Raw genomic sequence first — 27713 nt, 5'->3', positions numbered from 1 at the left:
ACGACAAGCATGCTTTGTATCCTTATATAGCACAAGCAAGCCGATTCTACAGTTTTCAACAAAACACAACCGAAGCGTCATAACATTAGCTCACGATTATTTTATGGTATGTTTTACGTCTGTTTTTACAAACTGGTCTTATCTCCACGTATATGATAAACTTGTTCATTCTTGCTCCTTTATGGTCATCTGATAGCAGAATGTGTAAAAAACACAACAAACCCCCAAAACCCAGCAACTTAATAAATTAAAGCTCACCTCATCAAAACAGTGAGTGTAAAAAGAAGACTGTAGAGTCCTCAAATGTTCTAGTCTTGATTGGCAGAGTAAGACCATCAAACAAATCTTTTTCAATCAACCTGATGCGGTAGAATGATTATTAACCAAATCTGTAGTGTTTATTTTTCAGTTTAAATATCAGAGGATGTGAGGGTTCTGACAAGTAAAGGTCCTTCTAATATTTTCATTTTCATGTTCCAAAGCTGGTTAGCTGTTTGCTTTTCCATTCGACTCACTGAAATAAAGTGCAGCACTTGCATTTAAATTCAGGCAAAATAAACTCAGAATATTGCAGAAGGCTGTTTTGAGTTCTGGGAGTGGAGAGAATGTGTTTATGGTGTGGGAATTGGACAGATGAGTACACAACTCGTGTGCGACAAATTTCTGACCTGGATTCCAGGAGACAAATCGCAGGACTCTGTCAAAGTTTTACAGTAATATGCTTTGTAAAGTGAATTACTGAGATGCAGTATAATGATATTGCATCTGCAGCTTATTTGAATAATTATTCAGACAGCAGTAATTTGCAGAGCCTGTGCACCGTTTATCCCCAGAACTGACTCGATTCACATTTGTTCAGTTACGCACACTGACTCCTGGGAGCTGCCTTACACTGTTATTACATTTCAAGCTGCATTCTAAGTTGACTTTACTCGGTGCTTATCTGTAGCGGTCCAAAAGCTAAAATCATGAAGTTCAAAGACTGACAGATGGATAGCTGTGAATGTCCAAGTGTGGCACCTTTTATCCACAGACTAGATAGTTGTCACACATGACACTGCCGGCACGCCACACCGCTGCTCCTCGGCGGTAGCATCTCTTTCATCTTGTTGTGTATTTGTCTGGATTGGTGCAGCAGTATTTTACACGGTGAAGCTGTTTGTGCTGACACACGTGGTACAAGGACAGGTGCACTACCCATGCAGTGGAAAGGGACTACTGAAGGCATGCTGCTAAGTAGACAGTGGACTGTTTCTGATCATTTATGTACAACACTCGCAGACTTTGGCCACATGCTGACCAGCTTTCAAAAACTATGCTGACATTGTTTTTTCTGTTGTTTTTTTGTTTGTTTGTTTTTTAGCATGCTGTCTCACTTTTCTCACTTTATGTCTGATCTCATTTGGTTAAAACTCAATGGCTATTGCACCCAAAGCATTTCTCTCTCTCACTCTTTCTCGCCCTCTTTCTCCTTTTTTTTTTTTTTTCCAGAAAAGCTGGAGCAGAGTTTCCAGGGATCACGCTGGGTTGTCTGTTGTGTGATATTTAGTTAGGGTGGGTGGGGGGGAGCAGAGATGTGTGCGTTTATAGAGTGCGACTTGCTCGGGGCAGCTCAGTGGCCGTGCTGTTCGAGATGGACAGCTGGTATTATAGGATATCCGGATTACAAGGCTACAACTCCTCTCAAATATAGCATTAAGTGCAGTTATGATAGGAGGCTGTCTCTGGGAGTTATCTGGAAATAGCCGCTGGTTACATGATAATAGCTATCGAATAAAGCTTTTAGGAAGCAGCGGCAGTTGATGACAACTGCCTGGTTCTTATTATTGAATCATCTGCACCGTCCCATTACCAGCTGCCAGAATATAGAAGCGTGCAGATGTAATCTTAATGAAGTGTAGGCTAGCCTTAAAATTAGCTAAATCCTTAATGGACTGTTCAGTGTCGAAAACTCTAAGTCTGGCAGCTTCTTGCTGTATGTTGGTGTCACGAGCTTTAAAGTATCCTTTCCAAAATATGTAAGCCTTTTCAAATTACCCATGCTAAATATATATGGTGTCTGTGTAATAAATTTTAGGTCTTTTTTTTTTTTTTTTGCTTTCCCCTTAGTTAATTGTTCTTCCTTGCACTGTTTTCTGGGTCCACCCCATCAGGTATTTTGGAGACAAAGCGCCTGGAGATCGTCAAATCCAATGGTACCATTGACCAGATGCTTGGGAGCGTCATCTACCACGCGGCAGATTTGGCCATATGGTGGCAGATCCCTCAGTACGTGCTGATTGGAATCAGCGAAATATTTGCCAGCATTGCAGGTACAGCCAGTTGACATCCTCTGTGAAGTTTTCAAATAAATGCTAAACACTTTCATTTAATAGTGCGATCAGGTAAACATGATGACTCAGACAAATGGTAAAATGTCACATCCTTCTCCAGAGTAAGAGACTTGTACTTTGAGTTGATCAGCTTTTCCCTTTGAACATTCAGAATAGATTGGGGGCTAAAACCCATTGTGCCTATTCCTGTAAGCACAATGCAGTGAAGACTAATGTGTAAATCCTTTTTGAACAATTTGTTTGATTTATTGCCATCCGGCACCAGCTTAATGTATTTGTGGGTTGCAGTCCATACTCCAGAGTAAATAGCCCACAACATCAATTGATAATTGATTATCCCGATTTTATCACACTACTGCAAGACATTGTTAAGTAACGGAGCATTTTCCAAATAAGGAAAATGCTCCGTTATAGTAACTGTTTTTTAACAAACAGGGAGGAAAAAGCAAAGCTTTCATTTTACGTCCAGTGCTCTTGAAACAGATAGAGGAGATGGCGAGATGCATAAAGGTACAGATAGGTTATATATAGGTTATATTTGTAATTGCAGTGCAAGGTGGAGCGTGATATAAAGCTTTCACCTTTAATGTTTAATAGTGTGGTAAGCTGACATTTTTAGATATGCGCCATCATATGCAATTACTCTTACATTGGGCCTTTTTCCTTCTACAAACAAGGGACGGCTCAAGAGAGATAATACTAACAAATTGCACTGACACATATTCACTTAGTTAGCTTTCACAGCTGACACGCTGTTAATAAGGACGTGTTACACCATAGCAAATGAAAGTTTAATTATCAGTCCAGCAGTTTGATAGATCTGACATTTACATCTGCGTACATACACCAAAGAAGCAGAAAACGGCTCTTAAACATCCTATTAAGATTTCTTCTTATCAAATTGCACTTTTAAAAGGATTGTACTGCAGATTTACATTCATTTACATTTAAGATGACATAGTATAACAGGTTATCTCACTGGGTCTGTCGTGTAGTATCTGTAGCGTGGATTGCTTTTCACATTAAATCAGAGTAATATTTGCACCTCTAATTTGTAATATTTTAAATAGGCTCATAATTTTTCATCCATCTCTATCATTTGTCCAGTAAGAAGCAGCAAATACGTTAAACTAATACTGGTAAGGCTTTGTAATTACATTCCTCTTTGTCAGCGTAGAAAATGTTACAATGGCTGAGATTGTTTGTGAACATTATTTAGTCGAGACAAGACGATTCTAAGAAAACAATTCAACCGTATTTTTTTCTCCGCGCAAAATTTTTTTTGCTTCAAATTTCAAGTGTTTCATTTATTTATTTATTTTTCTCAGAGAAATACATTTCCTGTCATTTATGTTTGCAAAAGCGATGAAAAAGAAAAGAATTGCATTGGATCAAGGCGGGTCAGAGTAGCTCTTGGTTCAAACAACAGCTACAGTCCTGTTCGTGATCATTTTCCAGGTATCGGCTCAAAACTGCTCGGTAAGAAACTCGCGAGAAATGAGAGTCATTTCATTTCTTGCGAGCCCTGGTGTGAAGAGTAAATGCCTTTTCATTAACCGCTTTGGGGAGAGCATATTGCCCCAGTAATACAATAATGTGGGTATTTGCTTTAATGCTGTTTGTGTTTGTAAGAAATGCACTAAATGTGAAATTCTTTATGAAGTTGTTTTGCGTTGAACGGAGTAGCAGCTGTGGGCCATTTTTATCCTTTAGCATGCAGACATACAAAATAGGGCAATATACCTCGCATTCTGCTTATCTATCTAATTGGAATCTGTATTTTTTTGCTTACTTTCTCTTGCAGTCATTGCCTCAGGCATCAAATTATCTTAGTGATTCAACTTTGTTAATCCCTCTAGGCATGATTGAGTCATTCTCCTACTACTATGAAATGTCCTACAACGTATTGTGTGGTCTCCGTGTAGTACATTCTTTATTTCTTACTTAAGAGTGAAAATGAGACCATTAATATTTAGGACTTGAAGGAATATCTGGTCAGTCCAGTTCCCTCAGAAAACATTTGTCATCTTTAAAAATCTCTGGAAACTGAAATCTGTTTAATGAGCTTGGGTATTATACAACCCTTGAGCGGAAATCCATAAGGCTTCTATAAAACACTGGAACTTGCGTAAAGAGAGTCCCTATGAAAGTCAAATCCGGGATTTGACAAAGCTATAGGGATCCTTAAAATAAACTTGCTCTCCCCTCTCTCTCTCCATCCCACAGGGCTTAGTTCAAGACAAAATGTCTGACAGAATTGTGGCATGTGTCTGGTAAAGAGGAATATTTCCCCTTAGTCATCTTCTGTTTGAATAAATCTGTGTAAAACCTCTGGTGCTATCAAACTTTCTGACTGCAGTCCCCAGTCTTGTACGGCAATGGGTAATGCTTTCCACATATGCCACTCAAGTTCGTCTGCTTTAAGGTGGCAAGAAAATGCAAAACCCTCTCGTAAAGAAAAGAAAATAGTGCCTGCAGTATTTTTAAACATGTTTTTTTTCTTATGAAAAAAGTAGAAGGCTTATGTTACTTTCTAAACCATAAAAAAACCTCTGACCTTGGGAATAGAAAACAATGTATACATTAGATATGTACATATGTATTCCCCTTCTGAGTGTTTTTGTGTTCCTTATTAAAATTAAACTTGTCATTCAACACTCCGTGAAAGCAGGTGAGGCATTTAGGTTATATAGGTTATTTTCATGCATACCCAGTGATAATGTTTGCCACATCTATCTGTGCCTTTTTATTCTAAAAGGATCCCTCTGCAGTCTTTCTTTCTTTCTTTCTTTCTTTCTTTCTTTCTTTCTTTCTCAGAACTATCGCAGGTATCTGTCAAGAAACTGTTCATCACGTTAATTTGCACAATGTTACCCTCCAAGGATGTTAAAAGGCACACATAAGCACAAGTCCCTAATCTCTTCTGACAGATGTAGCTATAGGGGCTCCTATGTTTGAGGTGCCATGAAATTATCAATGTCAGCTTGCAGCAAGACAGAATGTTTTAGGCAGAGGACACACAGATTTCTCCCCATACTCCTCTCTCTTTCTCGAAAGTTTCTTGCTCTTTTCCCCCCCCTCCAGTCTGTTTTTTTCCCATCACACAGTAAATACTGAATAATTTGTCTTCCACAAATTATTTAGTACTTACAAACACCACAGTCCAGTGCCACAATAGGAAATGAGCTGCCAAGGAATTCTTTTGCAATTAACAAGTGAACAGTCAACAAAACCCACCCAAAAAACAAAAACAAAATTATTTTACACAGATGGATAAATACGCGAAGAGTTGGGATTGAAATGTTACTCCGCCCATAAAATGTACACCAGCATGCCTGATGTTTTTAGTTGTCTGTCTGTCCACTAGAAGTAACAAAAATCACTACTCTTCCTACAGTATTGATCTTTGATTAAACCTAAACGCATTGATCACCTAGTGGGTACTGGTTACTTTTATGGGCAATAACATGTAAATTGTAATAGATCATGAGTCAGATAAGCTGTTATATCAGTGGCGTTACCACAGTTTACAATCCAGAAAACCGTGTGTCTAAAACCAAGAGGCTGTCTCTGGGTTTTGCACAAACTGTGCAATATTCTGGGGTCTCTGAGGAAGGACATTCAATTGAAATGATCTGAAATCTGGGGACTATCTTTTAAAAAGAACAGTTTTTTGTTAGACATACCAACACAATATTGTTTTCTCTACCAATCCTGCTTGCCATATTTGCTTCCGTGCAAGTTTGCCCATTTCCCCAAATGTAATTTAAAGTGGTCCAGAGATGCATCGGAAGATGACATTGAAAGTGAAGAAGCATTAATCTTAGTCGGGAAAGACTTAGATTTCCACATATTATTATTTATCACACCGCTCGTATCCAAGTAAATTATGTTACCTTGTTGCTCCAGTATCTCAGACTTGGATTTATTCAGAACGTGTTTAGGTTGAATCCTGTGTCTAAGTAACACTGAATTCCAAGTTACATTACATCATCAGTGGCAGCTTTTGTCATATTTCATTACATGTTGTACCATATAAACTATAAAGCTGCGTTACATTAACATTTAATCATATATATTTCTACGTATGTGTTTTCATCTTTATTGCAGGCCTGGAGTTTGCCTATTCTGCAGCCCCCAAGTCCATGCAGAGTGCCATCATGGGGCTTTTCTTTTTCTTTTCTGGGATTGGATCCTTTGTGGGCTCCGGATTGCTGGCTATTGTCTCCCTCAAGTCAATTGGCTGGATGTCATCCCATAGAGACTTCGGTAAGAGATATTTTAGCTTATGGTAATTCCAATTTGGCAGGTACGTCGCACGTACCGTGATCAAGAGGTAGAGAACTCGACTGAAGCAGATAGCACGTGTGTGCGTGCACCTGTATGTTTGTGGAAGTGTAAGCGCACACATATGTCTGTGCGTGTTTTTGTATTATTGAAAAATGTGGTCCTGGAACCATCTGGTATAGGTGAAGCTACCACAAAGGCGAAGACTTCAAGCACTTGTGCTTAAACTTGAAATAAAAGCTGGTTTTCTTTTCAACCTCTTCTCATCACTTCATCATTATCAAAACACACAGTAGTGACGTGATTCTCAGCGCTATCTGTAAGTCACCTGTCACCTCTTTTGCCAAGCATCCTGTTAGGTACCCAGTGCTAGACCACATACTATTGTATTCCCACATCGACTTTAGGTATAAAACCACAAGAGAGGCATCGATTTAGACTGCCTGAAATTAATCTTCCAGGAACATAGCTTAAGAATGTTCAAAAGCTTGAGCTAATTTAAAATCCACTTAAAGACTTTGTAAATTATACACAGAAAGGAGGGGGGCAACACCCTGCACAGGTCTCTTGTTTTAAGAGTGTTTCACATTATAAATAGACATGTCAGACTAACGACAAAAGGTTTGTGTAAATCTGTCCGAGTGCTAGAATGAATAGCGTGGTGGTGGCAGCAGATGGATGGACTCCCAGTGAGTAGAGGCTCCCCACCCAGATGCACTTTTCCCTGAGCATTCAGTAAATAAGCCAACACTGTAAATTGTTTATCCACAAACACCTAATAGCTCATTAATACAGTGTACCGACAGGTAGGGTGGTACTTCTGATGATGTTAGCACTAGAAAATGCTTTGCATGCCTCATATATCCATCCTTTGCTCAGCCGTGCATAACTTGAGGGGAAGGTAAGCTAAAGTTGTTCTGCCCGTAAGACTCCCTTTGCTTTCCAAAAAAAGAAGGTAAACTGCAGAAATGGAACAAAACATCCTCCTGGCCACTGATTAAAGACATACGGCACAAAGCTTAGGCATTACGTACAGTCAGGGTTTATGCTGTTTGTTATTGTGGCTGTTTTTCACATTTTGTTGGATGCTAGCTTTTTTTCACATCTCCTGGCTCTCTACGTGGAAAAGATTCAGCTTATTTCCATGGCTGCGGGCAACATGGCGTGCGGTAAACAGCGTCTTGGGTGAGCTGTGCCGAGCTGTACTGACCTGCACAGGCCTGAAGACAGACAGCAGCATTAATCACAGGCTGGGGGTCTGATTACATAGGCCTGTTCCTCTTAAGTAAAGCTGTCCCTCGAGCATTACATGGAGATGGCGCTGCTAGTTTGGCATCACACTGGTAGATGCTCAGCCCTCCTGTCATGCTGTAGCTCTATCATCCCCCTTCTCTGCACAAGCCTCTGTTAGTCAGTGTAGGTAAAATGTCACAGAGAGAATTCAGCTTTCTCCTTGTTTTCCAGATTCAAACTTTCGGTTTGGTAAAGAAGTCAGGGAAGATCATGGCTGATTTGTGTTTTCATATTTTTAAAAGACGAGATCAAAGAAGGTACCAAAACCTTAGATGACCATTAATTAGACACTTAAAGGTTTAACTAAGAAGGTACAGTGGCTGTAATATAACTGCACACGGCAGTAGCATAACAAAGTATTCAACCTCATATTTACTTCTTTTTTTCCCCCTAAACTAAACTGTGTCACGTATTTTTTTTTAAAAACTAAAGGTTAAACCTGCGTAAACACAGCTTCTTATGTGAGAAAGCATGCCAGAAAAATAGTGTATCCAGTATGAATGTGTGGACACATTTGCATTGTGACAAAAGGTTCGCAAACGTGCACCTAAATCTCATTGTGCACCCCTGTTACCATCAGCAGACTGAAACAGAAAGACTGTGGTACTCAGAATATTACTTGTAACTGTGGTTAAAGGATATATCTATTTGCAACTCCTTAATTCTCACATTGAAATAGGTTTGAAACATATTACAGAAGAATTTGTGAAATCCAATTATTGCTTTTGGTTGTGATGCGCCATCACAATATTTCTGCAAGCACAAGAGCATCATTTTTGCCCAGTGTGTTTTGGTTAGTGGAGTCAAAAATAGACATGTGTTGAGGTGACAGAGACTTGTCATTTCTTGCATCTGTTGAGACTTGCTCTTGGGAAGTTTTAAGAGGTTTGGCAATTCCTGCTGTTCGCTCTTGTTCCAGTAATCTTTGTTGCTGTGGGTCGTTGAGCTGTGGAGTTTGAGAGCCTCCTAAATAGCTTTGTAACCCTTTCCAGATGATTGTCTTTTATGTCCCTTCTTTATCTCATCAGGGACTTCTTATGATTTTGGCAGTGTGCTACAAAGTAAATGTGTGTAAGCTGTGATCCCGAAAATGTTTTGTTTAAGCGGTAATTGCACTGAACATGGATGGTGGTCATCAGGCCAGAGTGTGTTTAGCCCAGCTACTAGCGTTACCAGAGGTGCCCGTGGCTCAGATGTTAGAAGGGGTCGACTACCACTCACCGATCGGAATATTCTCAGGCAAGATATTGACCCCCAACTTGCACCTGATGCCTGAGTGTGAATGACGGAACAGTGCACCTCGCCATCGCACTGTATGAATAAACGTTTAAGGGTAAATAAGACTTGTAGTGGGAAGGGGACAACTTGAGTAGAAAGGCACTATATTTAAACCAGTCCATTTACTGGTCAGTTATTGTTTAAAAGTCTTAGAAACTAAGGGAGCACATAAGCCTCTTTTTCATCACTAAAATACAATTAGCAAGTAAAATGTGTTTACAAAGGACTTTCTGACAAGACTGAAAGCGTATGGTTTTAAAATTTTAAATTATATTTGTTTTTTGAATAGTGGTGTAGTTCCCTTTTTATTTCCAGTAATTTTCTGCATCACAGAGATAGTAATAGCACTCATCCAAGATTTAAATGGCTTAAATGATATGCAAGTCATTCTATTGCTCATCTTAAGAAGGAATCTGCAGTCTCGTGCATGCTCCAACCCTGGGATGGGCAACATTTTTCCTCACAGAGCCTGCCTCATTTGGACAGAGTCAGCAAAGAGCCAGTCATTGAAAATTTTCTATTATCTTTTTAATTTTCTGCCCTGTTATGACCTATTTTGCTGAGTGAGCTTCTCTTCACTTGTGCAGCTCAAACGTCAATGCCACTGCAGATGAGTCTTTAGTTTTTAGATGTTCTTCTTTGTTTGTTTTCTGTGTGTGATAATCCTTATGTCTGGTATATTTAGATGGGTACAAAACCTGCTCTTGTTCTTGGGGTGAATGACCCTGTGTGTGCGCAACTGAAGGACACGGCAGTGGTCCGCAGAGTGCTTTATGCAACATTTTAGCTCTCAAACTTGAAACATTTCAAGCTCGTGTTGAAATTATTGATCCCTTAAATCTCACAACAAATTGTATTCCACCGTAGTTACATCTGGTTGAGTAGTCATCCATCACATTCTCTCATTGGTATTTTTATAGGTCTGGTATAAAAACACTGCAGCTACTTTTATTCTCAGGCTAAGTCAGTCAAGCATCAGCCTTTACGCTCTATGCAATGTTATCCTTTACACAAGAGAAGGCTTTTGTCTTTAGATAATGGCGCTTGCATTTAATTCCCCTTCCCTTTTGTGTAGGTTTTATTCACTGTTAGTGAATGGTTTTTGTGAATTTCTGTAGTCACGTGACAGGAAATGGCCTTTTCCTTTACCAGCATTCAAGTCCTGGCTGATGTTATGTCAGATGTCTGGCGCATGTTCCGATATTCACAGCGAGCTGACGTTCGCACATCCTGTTGGGCCGGGCTGCGTGAAATGTCAGGGTGTTAATAGAAGCCTCTAGTGTCAGATCTGTAGAATTTAACATAAACTCTGTCTGAAAGGACTGTGCAGGTCTGTATACACGCCAGAAGTAATAGGGAGCGCATACATATGGTTAGCCTGTTGTAGCAATTTAAAAACCTCAGGATCAATCATGAAGTCTTCCAAGCTGGCAGAGAGCTGCAGAAAATAATATTTATTGCTGAAGCAAACATGCATCGATTCTTTCCCCCGATTTCATTCTCAGGCAGAAGATGGCATTGAAGTCACTGGAGCATTAAAATGTTGGGTTATAATACCGAAGGTCTGGATCAATTGATCCATTTTCAAACATTAAATTGATATTGACCCATTTCATTTCGACTCACATGGTCTCCTCAAGCCCACTTGCAGGTAAATTATCCCACAAGTTTACAACGCTCCAGTATTGGATGGGTGACCCCTCCTGTTTGCGGCATTCAGTCTAATCACAACCTTGAAATTTACTAACTCAGAGCTGCCAAACAGATCCTCTAAACATGGCAACATTTTAGTAACAAGTGTATCAGCAGTACTACTCTTTTTCTCCCCTCACTACCTCGCTTTGAATTTAATTTTCATACATCTGTCAAATGTTTATCAGCTTTATTAATGCGTGCTTTTTCTAAGTATGTCCTTGTTTGGTCTTGTGCTGCTGTAATTAGTTTTTTATATTTTTCAAAAGTGCTTTGCAGCCAAGTGGGCCCTGGAGAGGGGTGGAGCTTGAATGTAATTTAAGATTTAGCTAAACGATGGGATTTTTATGAAGTGGGGTTGTTGCTCCTGCCTGTTCTGTTGCATTGTGTGGTGCAGGTTAGGGTTTAAGGTTTTTTTTTTTTTCCTTCCTCCATTAAGAAACTGATGGTTCCCGTTAGACGCCTCTAGAGTCTTTAGTGTTGCTGGCTGTCGGACTTTGCTGATTGTTGCTTGTAGCTTAAAAGATTGGCAAAAAAAAAGCTGAAGGGTCAAAGCATTTGCCAGTAAGTAATTGGATGTTTTTATGCCTATAATTACCACAAGACTTTTGAAACTCAGGCTATAAATACTACATAACACATTTTTTTTTGCTACTAGGAACTTTATACCAGTTTATCTATTTATTACACTAATTTTATATGAGATCTGTGTCTAAGCATATTTCTGGCAGCTCAAATAAAACAAGACCAGCTCAAAAGTGTTTGAGGCACTTGCTTTTGCACTTGTACTGCACATCCAAGAAACAACAGTGGTGACACGTGATGCTTAGATTAAATTTTCCTTGATACCAATTTTCCGTCACTTTTTATATCTTGATAAAATCTTTCCCTGTTTTCATCGCTGACATCTCCCAGATTTTGTGGGGAAAAAAGTTGAGATGAGAATGTGAAAAGTGCATCTTCAGTGACATTTTTTTAGCTGGTGTACTTTCAGCATGTTTCCACAACCTCAGCATAATTTTCTGCTCTTTGATTTCCAAGAAAACTCTGGATAACCTGTGTGAATGATTCACAATGTGCTGCTTCAGTTAGCGTCAGTGTCCTTTGGAAGTTATTGTCATGTATCAGTTCAGGGATTTCAGAACCAACAAAAACACCTTCCTTAATTTTGGCTTCACTTTTCGGGAGATCAGAGTTTGTTCTTAAATGCTGAAATGCATCGCCGTTTCTGTCCATTCATCTTATTTGTCCAACATTTGGAATACTATAACTTAAAAAACGTGATGTTTGAGATCAAAACATTTTTCAGATTTGGAGTCAGCAAGTGAAATTTGTTGAAGTAAACATAAAAAAATCCCAGTAGCAAAGTGCTTGTTGGCCAGTGAGTGCTTTTATATTGAAAACTTAGCAGATTTTAAAGCATACTGCATTTCCAGTAATAATCCAAGGGCTTTAATTTTAAAAGCCAACACACACCTGTGCCCTCGTGCTTTGGTTCAGTCACACTAGGGTAAAAATAGGATAGCAATCTCCTTAGACGAAGTTGTGCTTGATTTTTTGATTAGTGTTAAAAATGTGCTCAGAGGAGTGAGACAAAAGATGAAAAATTATGATTGACCTTTAGTGGGCAAGTAGATGGCAATCCTCTTAGAATAAGAATTAAGAGTGCTACGTAGAAAGATATATACATTAGTGCAGGTGGTGATCAGTGCCAAACATGGAATGATGCAGTGACACAGCGTAGGGTCATGTGATAGTGGCGGGGACAGTCATATGGTTATTGTTCATGTGTCCAACAGCAGAGGGGAAGAAACTGTTCTTATGGCGAGAGGTTCTGGTGCGAATGGACCGGAGCCTCCTGCCTGAGGGTAGCAGGTCAAACAGACTGTGTCCAGGGTGAGAAGGGTCAGCTGAGATCCGAGCTGCACGCCGCAATGTCCTGGAGGTGTACAGGTCCTGCAGGGATGGGAGTCTGCAGCCAATCACCTTCTCAGCAGAGCGCACAACACGCTGCAGTCTCTGTTTGTCCCTGATAGTGGCTCCAGCGTACCACACGGTGATGGAGGAGGTGAGGATGGACTCGATGATAGCAGTGTAGAACTGCATCATCGTCCGTGTTGGCAGGTTGAATTTCTTCAGCTGCCTCAGGAAGTACATCCTCTGCTGGGCTTTCTTGATGACGGAGGTGATGGTGGGCTCCCACTTCAGGTCCTGGGTGATGGTGGTACCCAGGAAGCGGAATGAGTCCACAGAGGTGATGGGGGTGTCAGTCAGGATGATGGGGGGAGTGGGGCTGTGTGCTTCCTGAAGTCCACAATAATCTCCACTGTCTTCTGGGCATTCAGCACCAGTTTGTTGTGGCTGCACCAGGACACCAGACGTTCAACCTCCCTCCTGTAGGCAGACTCATCCCCGTCCGAGATGAGCCCAATAACGGTGGTGTCATCTGCAAACTTGATTAGCTTGACAGACTGGTGGGTGGAGGTGCAGATGCCTACAGATAAAAATACTGTATTGGGTATAAAGAAGATATCATTTAAAAGAAAACTGAGTTCACCTCAATTTGGTGATAAATTGATGGTTAAAGCACATTTTAAGAATTTTGCAGCTTCTTCCAAGCTGTCATTCAGTTGGCACATTCTAGCCCTCCCATCCATTTCAATGGGAGAACTTTTGGGCATAATTTTTCTCCCAACAATTGGTTAAATACTTTGAAAACCGTAAACATATGTTCGAAAACAATAGGTTGCATCAAAACCTTGCACTGTTTTCAGTACTGCTCCAAAAAATTGGATGTTACTTTTTTTACCAGCAGCAGTTTTCATTCTGGCAGTTAAGAGGTAGATTTGCAAAACTAGAACAAAGTTTGTGATCCAGTCATCTGTTAGTATATTATTAAAGCTACTTTAAGGTTTTGGTTTTTTGATTTTTTTTTTTACTTTAAATTGAAGGAAACTTTAGTAAAATCGTCGAGCACCCGGGAGCAAACTCAGAGGTTGTTGAATATGTTTCTGTAGACCTTGCACTTATTTTTCTATGGTCTATATCCTACATTAAATGGGTCATATTTTAGTAAACACTCTTGTTATTACTATTGAGCATGTATATGTGTTCCCATACATCATTTGTATGCTATATTACTTTATGTGATACTGCTTTGTGAATTAAGACTACCGCAGCAGACTCTTCTTTGTTTACCATCTGTGAATTATCGATTGAAAATCTAAGTACCTTCACCGCGCTAACCCCTCTCCTTTCATGCCCTGCTGTCAAACACATTGTTTTTTCATCTTCATGAATTATTTAAACACTGTCTTGGTTTTTGATCTATTTCTCACAATTTACACCCTTGACCAGATTAAGATGACATCACAAAATAAGCTAAATCTTCAGCCCGGGTCAAAGTCATCAGCTGCGTCTTTGTTCCTTGATCAAAGGTTTCAAGCTATAGAAACAGCCCAGTGCACAGGGCATTGACGAGGAGTCGCTCCTGAGGGATGTATCCTATCGTAGCAGCGCTGCTTTGTTCGCCTTAATGTCTAATTATCCACAAGAACGTGCGTACAGCACAGCAAGTGGGAATATGGCCATCTGTATTTGCACAATGTGCACGGTGTTATCTGATGAGCTCTGCCACAAATTCTGCTCTTTGATTAGAAGGAACTTGAAGCTGTGGATCGCACCTCTGCAGTGAGTTGTGGCTTTTCTGTAAAAACCTTTTTATGTAAAACTGGCATTTTTTTGTAAGTCACAGCTGTTCATTTGTTCATTATTATTTATAAATTATGGCGGGTCAGATGGACAGATTTATGTGTGCATTTGTTCAGTCATCTTGCCCTCCAGTATTCTCAAAGCACCCATATGTTTGACTGCCTGTCCTCCATAATCCCTTCTTTGATTTATTTCTATTTTTTTTTACATTTTTAGTGAGCAGTAAGGACCGACGGCAGTTGATCTAAGACTTGAGGCCAGGCTGAAATCAATGAACATCCTTAAAGGAAGAGGGCTAATTTTCAATGATTTCTAGAAAAGTTAAGTTACACAGCCATTTAACTGGCTGTGTAAGCACGACAGCATTTTAGTTGGTGCAGAACATTCAGCAGTCACTCAGTCGCCTGGAACGCACTGTGCGATCCACCCTTAAAACCTCACCTGATTTAAATTTGGCAGCTCACTCGCCGAGTGTCTCTGGACTGCCTTCAGTGTAGCTGTTCTTTGGAGATCACTGTAAGTTCTGTTCTGTCGTCTTGCACTTGTGCCTTGGTAACGTGCGCTGGATCTCCTCCAGTGCAACCTTCAACTTGAATTTCAGTTTGTGGAGTGGAGTCACAGGGAGTCTGTGAATCTAGCAAGTAGAATGGGTAAACAAAGCATTGTGAGCTGTCTTACATTGGCATGCACCACAGTTAGGTTTCTTTCCGCTTAATATCTTCCCTCAGATGCCACAATACGTCAACCTCAACGTGGCGGCTGAATTCATGGGGCAACAATATGAGTGATAGAGAAAAGGAAAAGGCTCTGACTGTGACAGCCGTGGAAATTGTTAACTCTTCAAGTGAAAACTCTGGTTTGGTGTCTGGGTCACAGTCTTAAACCCAGCTCTCATATGATTTTCAATACAGAGGTCTGGTCCGTTTGACACATGTTGATATTTGAGGTCCGTGGTAATATCCCAGAGCACACATGCAAGTGGTTATGGCCAAAGTCCCTAACATTTATGATAGCTAAGGTAGAGAAGGAGAATGACATCTTCAATAATTGATTAAAAAGTCAAATATTTGTGTGGTATTAAAATTAGATTTACCTGATTTTGTTTAATATGTCTGTGTTTAATATTCTAATGAACCTCATGTGGTTAAAGGTCCTTGTTATATTTCTTCTTATTTTCAGTCATCATCCTAATATTGTACAAAAAAGACAGTTTAAAGCAACATACTGTAAACTACGCCTTCTGTATTCTCTGTGTAAGTTTGTGTTGTTGTTTGTGTTTAGACTAAAGGCTCAACCTCACTGTGTGTTAGAACTGCTGACTTTAAACGTAATCTCAGTGATTCAGTAAGTGAGCGCATGCCCGCAGCACACTGTTCATGTTTCTTAATTGCTCAGTGAAATCATTAGAAAAGTAAAAGAATGAAATAAATGAAAAATCTTAGACCATATGCTGTATACCATATATTACCTTAACCTAGGGGCCTGTTAACTTTAAACTGACGGGCATAATTAGACTCCACGTGAGTACACAGAACTTGACTTAATTCAGACGCTTACCTAATTAAAATCAAGCCTGCTTCTCCGTCAGATTACTCTGGGCTTCACATTTCCACATTTATAGATAATAATAATAATAGCCTAAAAATCCCTCCGTGTCCAGCAGAGTAGTTCACAGCATCGTCTCATGCTGTTGGCTGAAAGTCAATTGATCTGTCTCGCACGGTCATTTGTACAAAAAGCTGCTTTAATGCCAATCCAATTGTCACCATACTTGACCAGCGAAACCAACTGTATCGGCTTTGCCCTTCATGTAAACCCCTAGCATGACCAAAACAGGATTTGTTTTAAGCTGTCCTCTTGAGCTTTGTCGCTGAATGAGAATGGCCACTTCAGCCAACAGTGTAGCAAATGCTAAGACAGTCAAAGTTGGCCGATGTCGGGCTGGATTTGCCAAATCCATTAGGAATAAATGGGCAGGGAATGTCGGCAAATACCATCACTGCTTCCTCTTTGTCTTCTGCAACCCTCTGCTTTGTCTTTTTGTCTTCTCTTCCTGGCTCCAAAATAGAAAAGAAAGTCCCACAGATCACAGTGGAAGCATCAGTTTATTTTTTCCACCTTTCTTTTTTTTCTCTTTTCTTTAATCACATCCCAGTCCCACCAGGAACAAAAATCGCTTTAATGCCGATGAAAGACTCCTGGGCTGGAATCATAGCTGAGGGCTTGCATTGCTCTGTTGCTTCAATACCGCTTTCCTTTATCAGCGCTGAAGTGTGGGGTCAATTGTCTTCACTTTCACAAGATTTCACAATGGTGAAATGAGAAGTAACAAGCCCTCAGCCCCCCCACTCACCCGCTCCATCCTAATTCCTGACAGAATCGTGTTTCCTTAACATGCTCACTTCAAGCACCCCTTTTATGTCTGCTGAACACACAGCAACCTGACACAGTTGCAAGCTCATGGCCATTTACCTTTGCCTTTGGTATTCTTTTAACGTGGAGAAGTACTTTGTGACAAAGAACCCTCCTGCTGTCACCCTCCGAATATGTTGCAATGCTTTTGTTCTCCAGATTTCCATATTTGTCTTCTTTTTTTTTTCCTTCATGCAGCTCCCAACTTTTTAAGAGTTACATGAATGCCAGTTTCATCATGCACATTCTCGGCTAAACTCTCACATATTCTATTAATAACATGTCCTTATTTTGTTCTCTTGCAGGTAATATCAATGACTGCTCTCTGCATTACTACTTCTTCCTCTTGGCGGGGATCCAGGGCGTCACATTGCTGGTGTTCCTTATTATCTCGGTCAAGTACGACAAGCAGAAAGCCAGAGCAGGGCTTCAGCAGCAGAGACGCACTTCCTCTTGACCCAACACGGCTGCACATTCATAAACTTGCAGCCCACTAAGGTCACCCCCTCGTCAGATCACTCAGTGCTCTAAGAACCCCTTACTAATTATAATACAGCAGTTTGAGCGAAGAAGTTGTAACTGTCATAACTACACCCTTTTTTATGTAAGATTTAGTTTTAAAGTGCTTTGGATATCCAGTAATTTCCAGATTTCCTGGTAATGGGTTTGAAATCACTGGGTGACTGCAGCAATACCACTTACAGTACAGAGATTAACTATTCATACTGTACTTGCTTACTTCTGTGCGCGTGTCTGCCCCTGTTGCCTTTCATTGATCATTTGCACTTAGGAAACGGTGCCATAAAATGTGATCCCTTTGAATATTTTCAAAGTTGTTTTACAGATATTTGTGTTTGTGTTATCTAACAGAGACAGTTCATTTCACTTATTCTGGTACGACACATCAGTATTTAAATCATTTAGGTCCTTAACCTTAATCTCGGGTATTCGTGCATTAAATGTTCTCGAGAATCAGCACTATTTCATTCCCACTCACGCAGTATCTTCGAAGAGATCGCACCAAAAGGGGAATTGGTTTTGATGGTAATTTTGAAACAGCCCCTTAAATTATTGCTGTTCAAGATGCCGATTGTTGGAGAAGATTTCAAACAAACACATTTTTTTTTTGATCAGTCACTGTAAAGCCACTTTAATCTACCCTGTAAATGCTCAGATAGCACTCTACATGACTCATACATACATACATACATACCTCCTCATGTCAGAAATACTCCACAACTCCTGTGACGCTTCGGTTTTACATTTCTGGTCAAGCTGCAAAATCGAATATCTTCAATGTTAGATTAACAGAACCCAACAAAAAAATCTATCTGTATTTAGACTTGTGGCATTAATGCTCGGATCACAGTGAAATGGATGCATAACAGTTAAAAAATGTAACGCATTCACAGTGATGCCATCTCAGTACTGAGAAATTCATAACATTTGTGACATTATTTACATTATTTCGAATCATTTGCTGTCAGAAACGTTTACGGTGTTATCACGGCTTTTCAGCTTTACCAGAAATTCTGTTTTGTTTTGTTATATTTATAAGACTGTGATTCATTTGTTTTACTTTTATACTATTAAGTGTGTGTGTGTGTGTGTGCACCATCGTCTGTGCGTTTTCAATCCTCAGAATTAAGCCGAACACATGAAGGAAGAAAACTCAGGGCTCTCTAGGAATCGTGTCATGTGACATAAAGCTCCTGGAAATGTAAATCTGCCTTCGGGAGCTCAGAACAGTCGTCGTCATTTATGATCCGAACTAAATGAAGTTACGTTTGCGTTGTTGTATATTTAAAAGGAAAAAAAAAGCTAGATTCTATCTCACTGACAGTATGAAACACCTCTTCAAGTGATTATTTTTTTCTGTTTGCGTTTATTTGATCAGATAATTATGTGTTCTTGTTCTATTGCTTACTGTATGTGTAATTATGTTGTCATCTCAGTCACATCAAAAAAAAAGTCCTGTTACATTTCAGTATGCTACAGAACTGTGATAATGTTTTGTAGTGTTATGTGTTCCCATTAATAAAGTGTATTATTTTGTGACTTTTCTTTGTCATTTTCAGCCAGTGCCTAAATAAAGAAGAACTTTTGAAGCTAACAAAGTTGTCTGTCACATCACTGTACTGGTTAGTTTCCACTCATGCAAGCACAGCTTTGTTGCACAACTTCCAGATCTGTAAGTTTATTACACGAGACACAAATGTTTTATTGATAAGACAGGAAGGACATGTTCCAATCCTGTGTTTTAAATTCAGGCAGCATGGCGACACTGTTGTTGACATGTGAATCACGGATCGTGCTTTTAACAGCCTGCTTTCATGATTAGGGTCATGGTTTGTTGGTCCTAAGGCAAACTCAAAGTGGAATGCCTGAATTATTTATATTACAAAAAACACGCCCTGTAGCTTGCTGTAGGGGGAAAAGGTTGCTAACACAGAGGTGTAAAGCCTCATTTTGCATTCCTGTTGGGGGTGGAAGCACCATATTTCTTCTTAGTTTCATCATTGAAATCAGCGTCATCACAGATCAGTTTTTAATGGTAAGGCCTGCCAGCCGTGAGGCTCGGGGAGGGCCGTTTCCTGTTTAATTTGGTCAGAGTGCCCACGAAGCAGTGACTGAGCAGACAGCTTGATGTTTCAAAACCAACACAATGCCTTGAGGTCATAATTCTAGCGTGGTGGCTTGTTTCACATGTACAGAGGAATTTCTGACACATCATAGCGGTTGTGGAAGCAGAACTGGGGAAAAAAACACATAGATGTAGTTTTGACGCTGGCCTCCTCGTATTTTAAGATGATGGTGCGAGTAAACAACAGTTCCTCGGAGAACCTTCTGAATGCTCTTTATCTTTCATTGAATTCATAGCCTCCAGCATTTATACAATTCCTAAGTCAGTAGTTCTTCCTGCAAATCAAATGCTTCTTTGTGACTGACAATTTTCTGCCACGTGAGCGTGCAGTGTCTCTCAGTTTTCAGTCAGCTGCTCACTTGTGGTTGCAAACTATCAAAATGGCAACGACCAAAATGCTGAGATTGAGGCTTCATAAGTGGACCGAGAGTGAGCCTATATCCAGGTTGCTGGGACGGGCAGGGGCATTTAATTCTGGCATGGTAAACCATTTGTATTGTCTTTGATAGTAGGTGGATGGATCACTTTAGACCAAGAAGACTGAACATATTCAAGTCATTAAACAACAACAACAACAACAAAAAAAAAAACCCCCACTATTCTTGTAAATGTTCTGGTTATATGTTCAAGTTCAGAATATTTTCTTAATATTACATTACATTCACAGCAGTAACATAATAAATATTTAAGGCCTCTCTTTTTTCTCTGGGGTTGTGTCACAAATTGCAGCTTGGCTACAACCATCTTTTATATGCAGTCTATAATGGAAACTCCATTTGTTTTCTGCCTTTAGCGATCATTATGTTAAAGTGAGAGTCTTGCAATGGTTTCACATCAGATACAGCTAATACAAAAATACTTTACCTGCTCACAAGTCATTGCTGTATTACATGATTGGATGAGTACTTAGTTCTAGGTGTTGTCTTTTTTTTAAACTCTGTCTTGGTTTTGAAACTACCAAACAGAAGCGCCAAAACCCTTCGGGGTACACTTGAGACTGGGTCCAAATGTTAGAGTCAGACTCCCATATGGGTCATTCCATTTAAAACCAGTGCGGGCCTTCTGCTCGACTGGATCTGATTTGCATAAAAAATACATGGTACAAAGTTTGGAAATATATAATGATTCCTGTGAAATTCTAGCTTCATATATTAAATACTTTGCAAGATATAGTTTTTTGAAAATGATGCGTTGATCCATTTTCTTTCATCCACGTTTTCATTCAGTATTATCATCTTTAATAGTTAATGAGATATTCAGGATCCAACCTTGCTTCAGATTTCAATGTCCCAAAAAAATGGTCTGAATGTGGCTCAATAGATGTATATATTTTGAAAAGTACTCTATATCTCAAGCTAAAATCTCACAGTAACCATAATAAGTGTTCAAACTTTGGGCAATAAAATGTTTATGTATCTTAGAGATGGTTGTCCAGAAAATGTTCTGATTCGAGATGTGATGCAATGCCCGACTTTACTATATATTCTGGGACAAAGTGGAGTGTTGATCTCTGCCATCTCTCTCCACCTGTAGGACGGCTCCATGGGATTAGATTTCCTTTGAACTCACCCCTTTGAATTAAAGGACAAAAGTTAGCGCTAGGTTACAACAACACAAATGATAATATGTGGCCCCAAAAAAACCCAAACTGGCAACAGTTGGCCAAGACACTAAAATGAAGGCTTTAAAACAGGACTTTACAAACAATATGGATGTAGCTGAATCCCTGTTCTGTCTGCAGTCTGTGTGACACAGTTGTGATAAAAGATCAAGTAAAAGACGAAAGACTTCCAGAAACTGAAGATTAAATTATGACTGTAAGTTTTAATTAGAGGCACTATTACTCCAAGTATCTTTAGTACTAAGCAGACATGTATCAAACAGTATTTCCTTGCGAAAAAAAAGAAAAAAAGTTTAATCCCATAAAGAGTTTTCATTTGTGAATTCTGCTCTGCGCGTCTCCATACTTCTCAATTAAGACCACTGTGCGTGCTGTATGTCAATGATTTTTCAGGGGCGCGAGGCGGGCTAATCTACAGAATGTTAAGCTGCTTTTAATTGTATTACTGAGTCTTACCTGTGTAATGAGCGGCCGTCAGATGCTCCCTAAGATGTTGCTCCAGTAATTGGAGGATTAGGAGGTATCGCTGCATGTTAATTAGGATAAGCTAATGCACACACAACGTTTAAGAAAACAGCCAAGCAGACAAATCACTCATCTCTAAGTACTCATCATCAGCATTTACCTTGAACTAATCACGCAGCATCCTGGAGTCCGGGGAATCTAAGTGGGACAAGGGGCGGGTTGTTAAACTCGTGTCTGATATGTTTCTGAAATGCCACACCAACGAAGACGTCGTGCTGAGGATAACATAACCTCTCCCAATCTCTTGTTCCAGAAAATGTGCTTGTCTTGTCGCTTGTAAGACTGATTTCTGTAGGACCGAGCGAGGCGGCAGGTGAGGATGTTCATTCAGACAGATGATGTGTGAAATAAGCAACCGTAAAAACGCTTTAACAGCGTACATCCATCTGGATTTACGGCATCAGCCTTAGTTATTATGTGCATGCCCCGTGGTTTAGAGTATCCTATTTGTGCAGAATGGGACTTGACTCCCATAAAACAGTACAGGTATCAAGATAAATCTTTTTAGCCACTCTGAGGAGTACCATTTGTGCCAGGTGTATCTTGGTAGCCCTCTGACCTTCTGTTGTTCTTCAGCAGGAAGAAAAATTCCTCAGCCTGTCTGAGAGCACTGCCTGATATGTCGCTCCCCTGTGCACGTTGCCCTTACTAGTGGGCCAATACATCTAAATGACATGGCTGGGTGCTCGAGTCATGCTGCTGAAGCCTTTCGCCAGCTACTGTAGTTGTTTATAGCTGCTGGAGTTCGGAGTTATCGCTGATACTCTGTACCTGTGAGCTTGTGCTGAGATCACTTTGTTGGTTCTGGAGGCCAAAAATACCTGCACAAGGTTGTTTATTTCTTACTTTCAAGAAATCCCATAAAAAAGACAAAAACTAATTAACTGACTACAAATGAATAATCTCCACAACTAACACACTAGCACATTTTTTCTGTGCCACAGAGACCCTCTTTTGTCCAAAAGGGTAAACACGCGCTGCTGCACTGGGTGATGTCTTCATTATAAGAAACACGCGCACTCTTGGTTGTTTTGAAGCACTCCGACACAAATTATTTCATGATGTACTCACTCATTCATTTACTAAGTGTGCAGTTGAATCAGTCTCTAACAGATGTACAATTTACTTACTTTTATTTGGAAAAAACATATTTATGACCTTTTTTTTTCTTTTAGAGCTTTACATCTTGTGGGTAGGGACTTTGCCTGAGAGACCTTACAAAGATGGTAAGACAAGGGAACATTTGTTCATGTGTGCTGTGGTGTTTATCTTCCCAATGTGGTCTGCTGGTCAGGTGGGAGATTGTGTTTACAGGAGACAGATTTGGCACAGGGGCGTTGTAAACAATGTTGCCTCTAGTTCCCTGCGACTCCATCTGTAAGAATCGGTCGGACCGGAATGTCAAGCCGACCTCGTCGGCTGTTTCTTCGCTCCTCTCCAGCGGGGTGTTTGTGTACGTTTAGCTGTCGTGAACCTGCTGTGAACTGACGGTAAAATGAATCCAGATGAAGCAACATAAATCAAACAGCGAATAATCATTTGGAAATTGCAAATACGGGCTCGGCACATTAGGACCACAGGGAGCACAGCCAACCATTAGTGAGAGTTTGTTGGTCTCACATCATCAATTTAATTAAAAATCCATTTAAGATGGAGGCCTGGGGAAGCTTTTTTTTTTTCTCCTTTCCCTTTTCATGAAGTCAAGACTTCAAGGCCAACAAAAATGAGACTTGAGTTAACATGCTCCATGAACCGAAGTGAATACAGCCATTATATTTCCTGTGCTACATCCCAGCAGGTATGAGCACATCCACAACTGGAGCCCAAGGGGGTGAATGTGGTGTGCCTTTAATGGGTTGTATTGCTTTTACTTGAAGAGGCTGAAGCCACCAACAGTGGTTGCAGAAAGAGAGTTGAAGTGGTGTTTTAATTAACCGGGGCCCTCCATCAATCATTACCCTTGTGGCTGGCAGTTAAATCCCTCCCATATCTACACAGGCTTTCCTCGCCCTTCATGGTCCACCGACCGAGCGCAGCAGCTGTGACCCCCGCTTCAGTCCCCTGGAGATAACGCTCAAGCCACAGAAGCGGGAAAACCCCACAAAATGAAGCAGATCACGACATGGTGACAGAACATAATTGTTTGTGTGTATCACGGTGTGTGTGCGTGTTACATTGCTCATAGATGTCTTAATTTTTTTCTACTTGAATTACCCCAGTTTAGAAATATCAGCACTTAAAACACTGCAACACCAGAAAACATTAGTTATACATTTAAAAAATAATGCATATTATTACATATTCTTCTTTGATAAGGGTTAGCTAAGAAAATTATGTTACCTGTAAGTTTTTGTAGTAGCATTTACTGCCAGTTAGCTGCAACAAAAACTTTTTTGTTAGCAGATTGCTACTATTGCTTATAGTTTGCATGAAAGAGGCTAACTTGTCTGCTAACGCTCACCAACTACTTGCTAAATGGTAGTGAAACAGAGAGTGTTAGTCTTCAAAGTAAAAAATTTGACCTTTTGAAATGTGTCAGATGCAGCAGGCACAACCTAAGTCTACTACCGCTCCTGTAGAAGTTAGCAAGTCTTTACAGACAAGCTGGTGTCTTCCGTGCAAACTACAGTTGATTGGGGCAATTTGCTAGCGACCAAAGTAATCATGAATAGGTTTTCGATCCAACAGTCAGCAATGACTGACCAACCAGTTGGGGGAAACACATTTCCCTTAGCAACTAAAGGTTGCTTGGGGGTCTTCTGTGACTGGGGCCTCTGTAGTGTGATGTTTAAGCTAATGAACATGGACATGAAAATGGTATAAACCTTCTCAGCTGACACACGATAAGGGAAATAGGCAGAAAAATGGCCGGAAAAGCTGCTAAACCTCTGTGTAGGTATCTGGTGGGGCTCCATTTAGTGCCGAATGCTGACAGAAGTAAGCTATTCTATACGACATCCCCAATTCTACTCAAGGTAGCGCCACTATTTGCTGAAACGAATAATATTGACAATGCCCCTGATTAACAACCTGATTCATACTGCGGCAACAGTTAACATAATGTGAACATTTCTCTGCTTGATGGAAAATAATAACACACTCACGCACACACAATTCCCCAACACCACTGTGATGATAATAACGTTCACTGAGCAAAATGCAATTTTTCAGCCGACTGCCCTTGTTTAGGAAGTTTTCAGAGAAGATTATTATTTGTGCAATTATCTGAATAATAAAAGATCCACTTCCAAAAAAAGGTAATATTTCCTACCTTGCGTGTAATTATGGGACAGAGGTGTTAATTGGTATTTTCTTCAAACCTTGAAAAACTTTTAACCGAGAGGGCGGTATTGGGAAATGTCACATTATCATGATGGTCAGCCATTTGGTTTAAAAGCTCCTTCACATATACTGGCTGTGGTGTCAGGGTACTGGATTGTAATGGACAAGATGAGAGTATTGATGCTTTCCTTCACTGGCCAGCATTAAACGAGATTAGATTGTGTTGTTGCTTGTAGGTAAATTACATCTTATAAATAGTCTTTGATACAAAGATCAGTGTGTAATTGGCTTCACCTTCTCCAATCTAAAGACTCAATGCCTCACAATGCTGCAGTCAATAAAAGCTGATGCACACTCTTGACATTACTGTGTATTCCTTAAATGTTATGAAAATACAATATACAGAGCAACAGTACAATGCTTTGGAGATTGTTCAGTATATACATAACAGGTCTTATGCCTTGCTAAGGAGGATGACAATGAACTGGAAAGTTGTGCCTTTCTTGTTTTTCTTTTTCTTTTCCCCCCCGAACAACATGCAGATTTGTCTTGACTTGCTTTGGCCTTTCCAGAACTCTCATGTAAGAAATCCAAAATTGATACAGAACTTCCAAAGCCATTTAATGTGCACACACACACACTCGGAATATCTATCTAGTCACGTCACTGTTCGTTTTAAACTCTATATGCTTTGCTGCAGATCAGTTCTGGGATCCTTGCACGATTCTAAATCGTGTAATAATAAAACAATGTTTAAGTGGCAACCATCTGACAAACAAAAGAACCACCTCGTGTTTTTTGTCAGTGATTTATCATCAGTCTTATGTGGAATCATGACATTTCTCGCAAAGTTTAATGACCCTTTGGCAGTTTGGGTTGATTCTGAAGTAAATTTACTCCTCGATCACCAACTGTGGATCTGGTTTCTGTTGAGACCCACTCTCCGCTGGCTGGAAGGCATATGGGTGAGTTTGTCACAAGTGCACACAGTACATTATGCCACCTCTTTTAAAGCACTGTCATTTAATCTTTCCATGTAACTGCGCAACTCCTTGGAGTCTCCAAGCTGCACGTCTTGACACACCCACTTAATGTCATGGCTGTGGCTTCCAGTCAGTGTGCTAACAGTGGGGTAGCTATTGTTCGAGGGGATAGTGGTGAACGTGGTAAACTTAACTCGCTTTCTCTTGGTGGTGGGGGAGTCTCCTTTGCTGTCCTTGGCTATGCAGCCTGTGTCCGCCGCCCGATGCACTTGGCTCGGCACGCTCTTCTGGGAAGAGCCTCCGTTCAGTAAGTGGCTGCCCTCCTCGAGGCCGCTGCTTGAGTCTATCATGGAGGTCTGTTCTTCCTGCTGAGGCGAAAGGCTGATTTGGCTCTCCAGCAGCTCGGCCTCGTTCCCCAGCCACACCCAGTCGTGAGCATGGTTCATGTTTTCCTGGCCCTCGATGGAGAGCTCCTTGTGACGGTATTTGAGCGTATAGGAAATGCAGTTAATAAGAAAGACCAGGATGGCGAGGCAGAAGACCCCGAGCAAGGCGTACATGCCAATTTCTAGGTCTGTGAGCCCTCGGGCAGTCTGAATGAGTTCGTCGTCCACATTGCGACCACGGGGTAGATCTACTTGTGCGGGGAAGTCAGCAAAGTCAATTGGTATGCTCTGGCTACCATCCACTGAAAGTTTATCCCCATTGGGTCTGCGGATTATTGCACTTCTCGTTGTGGTGGCTCTCTTCAGCACGCCATCCTCCATGTCAGAGATCGAACTACCGTAATAGTGTGTGTCAAGGCCGGTCCTGTCCTGGGAGGAGAGCCTGCCCCTGTTCTCCATATCATCTCCATCAGGACCATAGTCGCTGCTCCCTCCCCTTGAGCTGTCACTATGGCCAAACTTCACCCTGATGTTGCAGTTCCCCGCCGCTATAATGCTGCGTCGCTTGAACTTCTGGCACACTTCACTAACAGTCATTTCCACCCTGACCAGCAGGCCTTGACCCTCTGCCTCCGTCACAATGACAGGCCATTTCCAGGAAGGGTCCTGCTGCACTGTCACGACTTCCTCGTCTAGTGAAGTGGCTGTCAGGACAAAAAAGTCCGGATTGTAGAGGTCTAGTGGAGCCACAGAGCCGTCACTGAACTGTAGCCAGGCACTAATCAAGGCCTCCTACAAAAGAGGTAGAGAGAGAGAGGCAGGATCGTCAGACATTACAAAGGATTGAAATGATGCTGTAAAAATACTGCAAAGAGCATAATTTCATGGAAACGGATCATTTTCAACAGGTTAGCTCTGAAACTCCCCTTGCTTGTTCCGCCGGCTTTAACTTATGGGAGTATAGTGAATTGTTCAAATGAGCTGCATAATGATTATTTGGATTCAGTGTTCCTTTAGTCAAGCTCACTAAGTTGTGGTTAAGCTACCTCAGCAGCTATTTTCTCTCAGCCAAGGGGCAGAAAAGATCAAACAGTTACTTTAAATATTGTTCATGCCACTGAGGCTTCGCCATACATGGATGTCGTGAAGCCGCCTACTACTGCAGTTTCACAATTTGCATTTTAATATCACCAAGAGACAAATCCCCCAAAGGCGTACAAGTATATAGATTCCCACAGTGGTCTGTCAATGCTCCTTATATTAGTA

The 27713-nt window shown here is 40.6% G+C and overlaps 2 protein-coding genes across 4 annotated transcripts in view; one reads left to right on the top strand and one right to left on the bottom strand.

Moving 5' to 3' along the window:
* The window catches only part of slc15a4 (solute carrier family 15 member 4), a 29842-nt gene extending 10723 nt beyond the window's left edge, over positions 1 to 19119 (top strand). For both annotated transcript variants that reach the window (XM_040019709.1, XM_040019708.1), the window contains exons 7-9: positions 2154 to 2312; positions 6444 to 6602; positions 17312 to 19119. In XM_040019709.1, coding sequence (XP_039875643.1) covers positions 2154 to 2312; positions 6444 to 6602; positions 17312 to 17463 — 470 coding nt within the window. In that variant the 3' untranslated portion in view covers positions 17464 to 19119. The remainder of the gene's footprint in view (positions 1 to 2153; positions 2313 to 6443; positions 6603 to 17311) is intronic.
* A 6311-nt stretch (positions 19120 to 25430) lies between these two features.
* Positions 25431 to 27713, bottom strand: part of si:dkeyp-14d3.1 (transmembrane protein 132C) — a 156114-nt gene continuing 153831 nt past the window's right edge. For both annotated transcript variants that reach the window (XM_040019706.1, XM_040019707.1), the window contains one exon: positions 25431 to 27239. In XM_040019706.1, the coding sequence (XP_039875640.1) occupies positions 26073 to 27239 (1167 nt within the window). In that variant the 3' untranslated portion in view covers positions 25431 to 26072. The remainder of the gene's footprint in view (positions 27240 to 27713) is intronic.

Source organism: Simochromis diagramma, unplaced genomic scaffold (assembly GCF_900408965.1).
Source record: "Simochromis diagramma unplaced genomic scaffold, fSimDia1.1 OVJJ01000822.1, whole genome shotgun sequence".
Lineage (NCBI taxonomy): Eukaryota > Metazoa > Chordata > Actinopteri > Cichliformes > Cichlidae > Simochromis > Simochromis diagramma.
The sequence above is the reverse complement of the archived record's forward strand: the minus strand, read 5'-3'. Positions and strand labels throughout refer to the sequence as shown.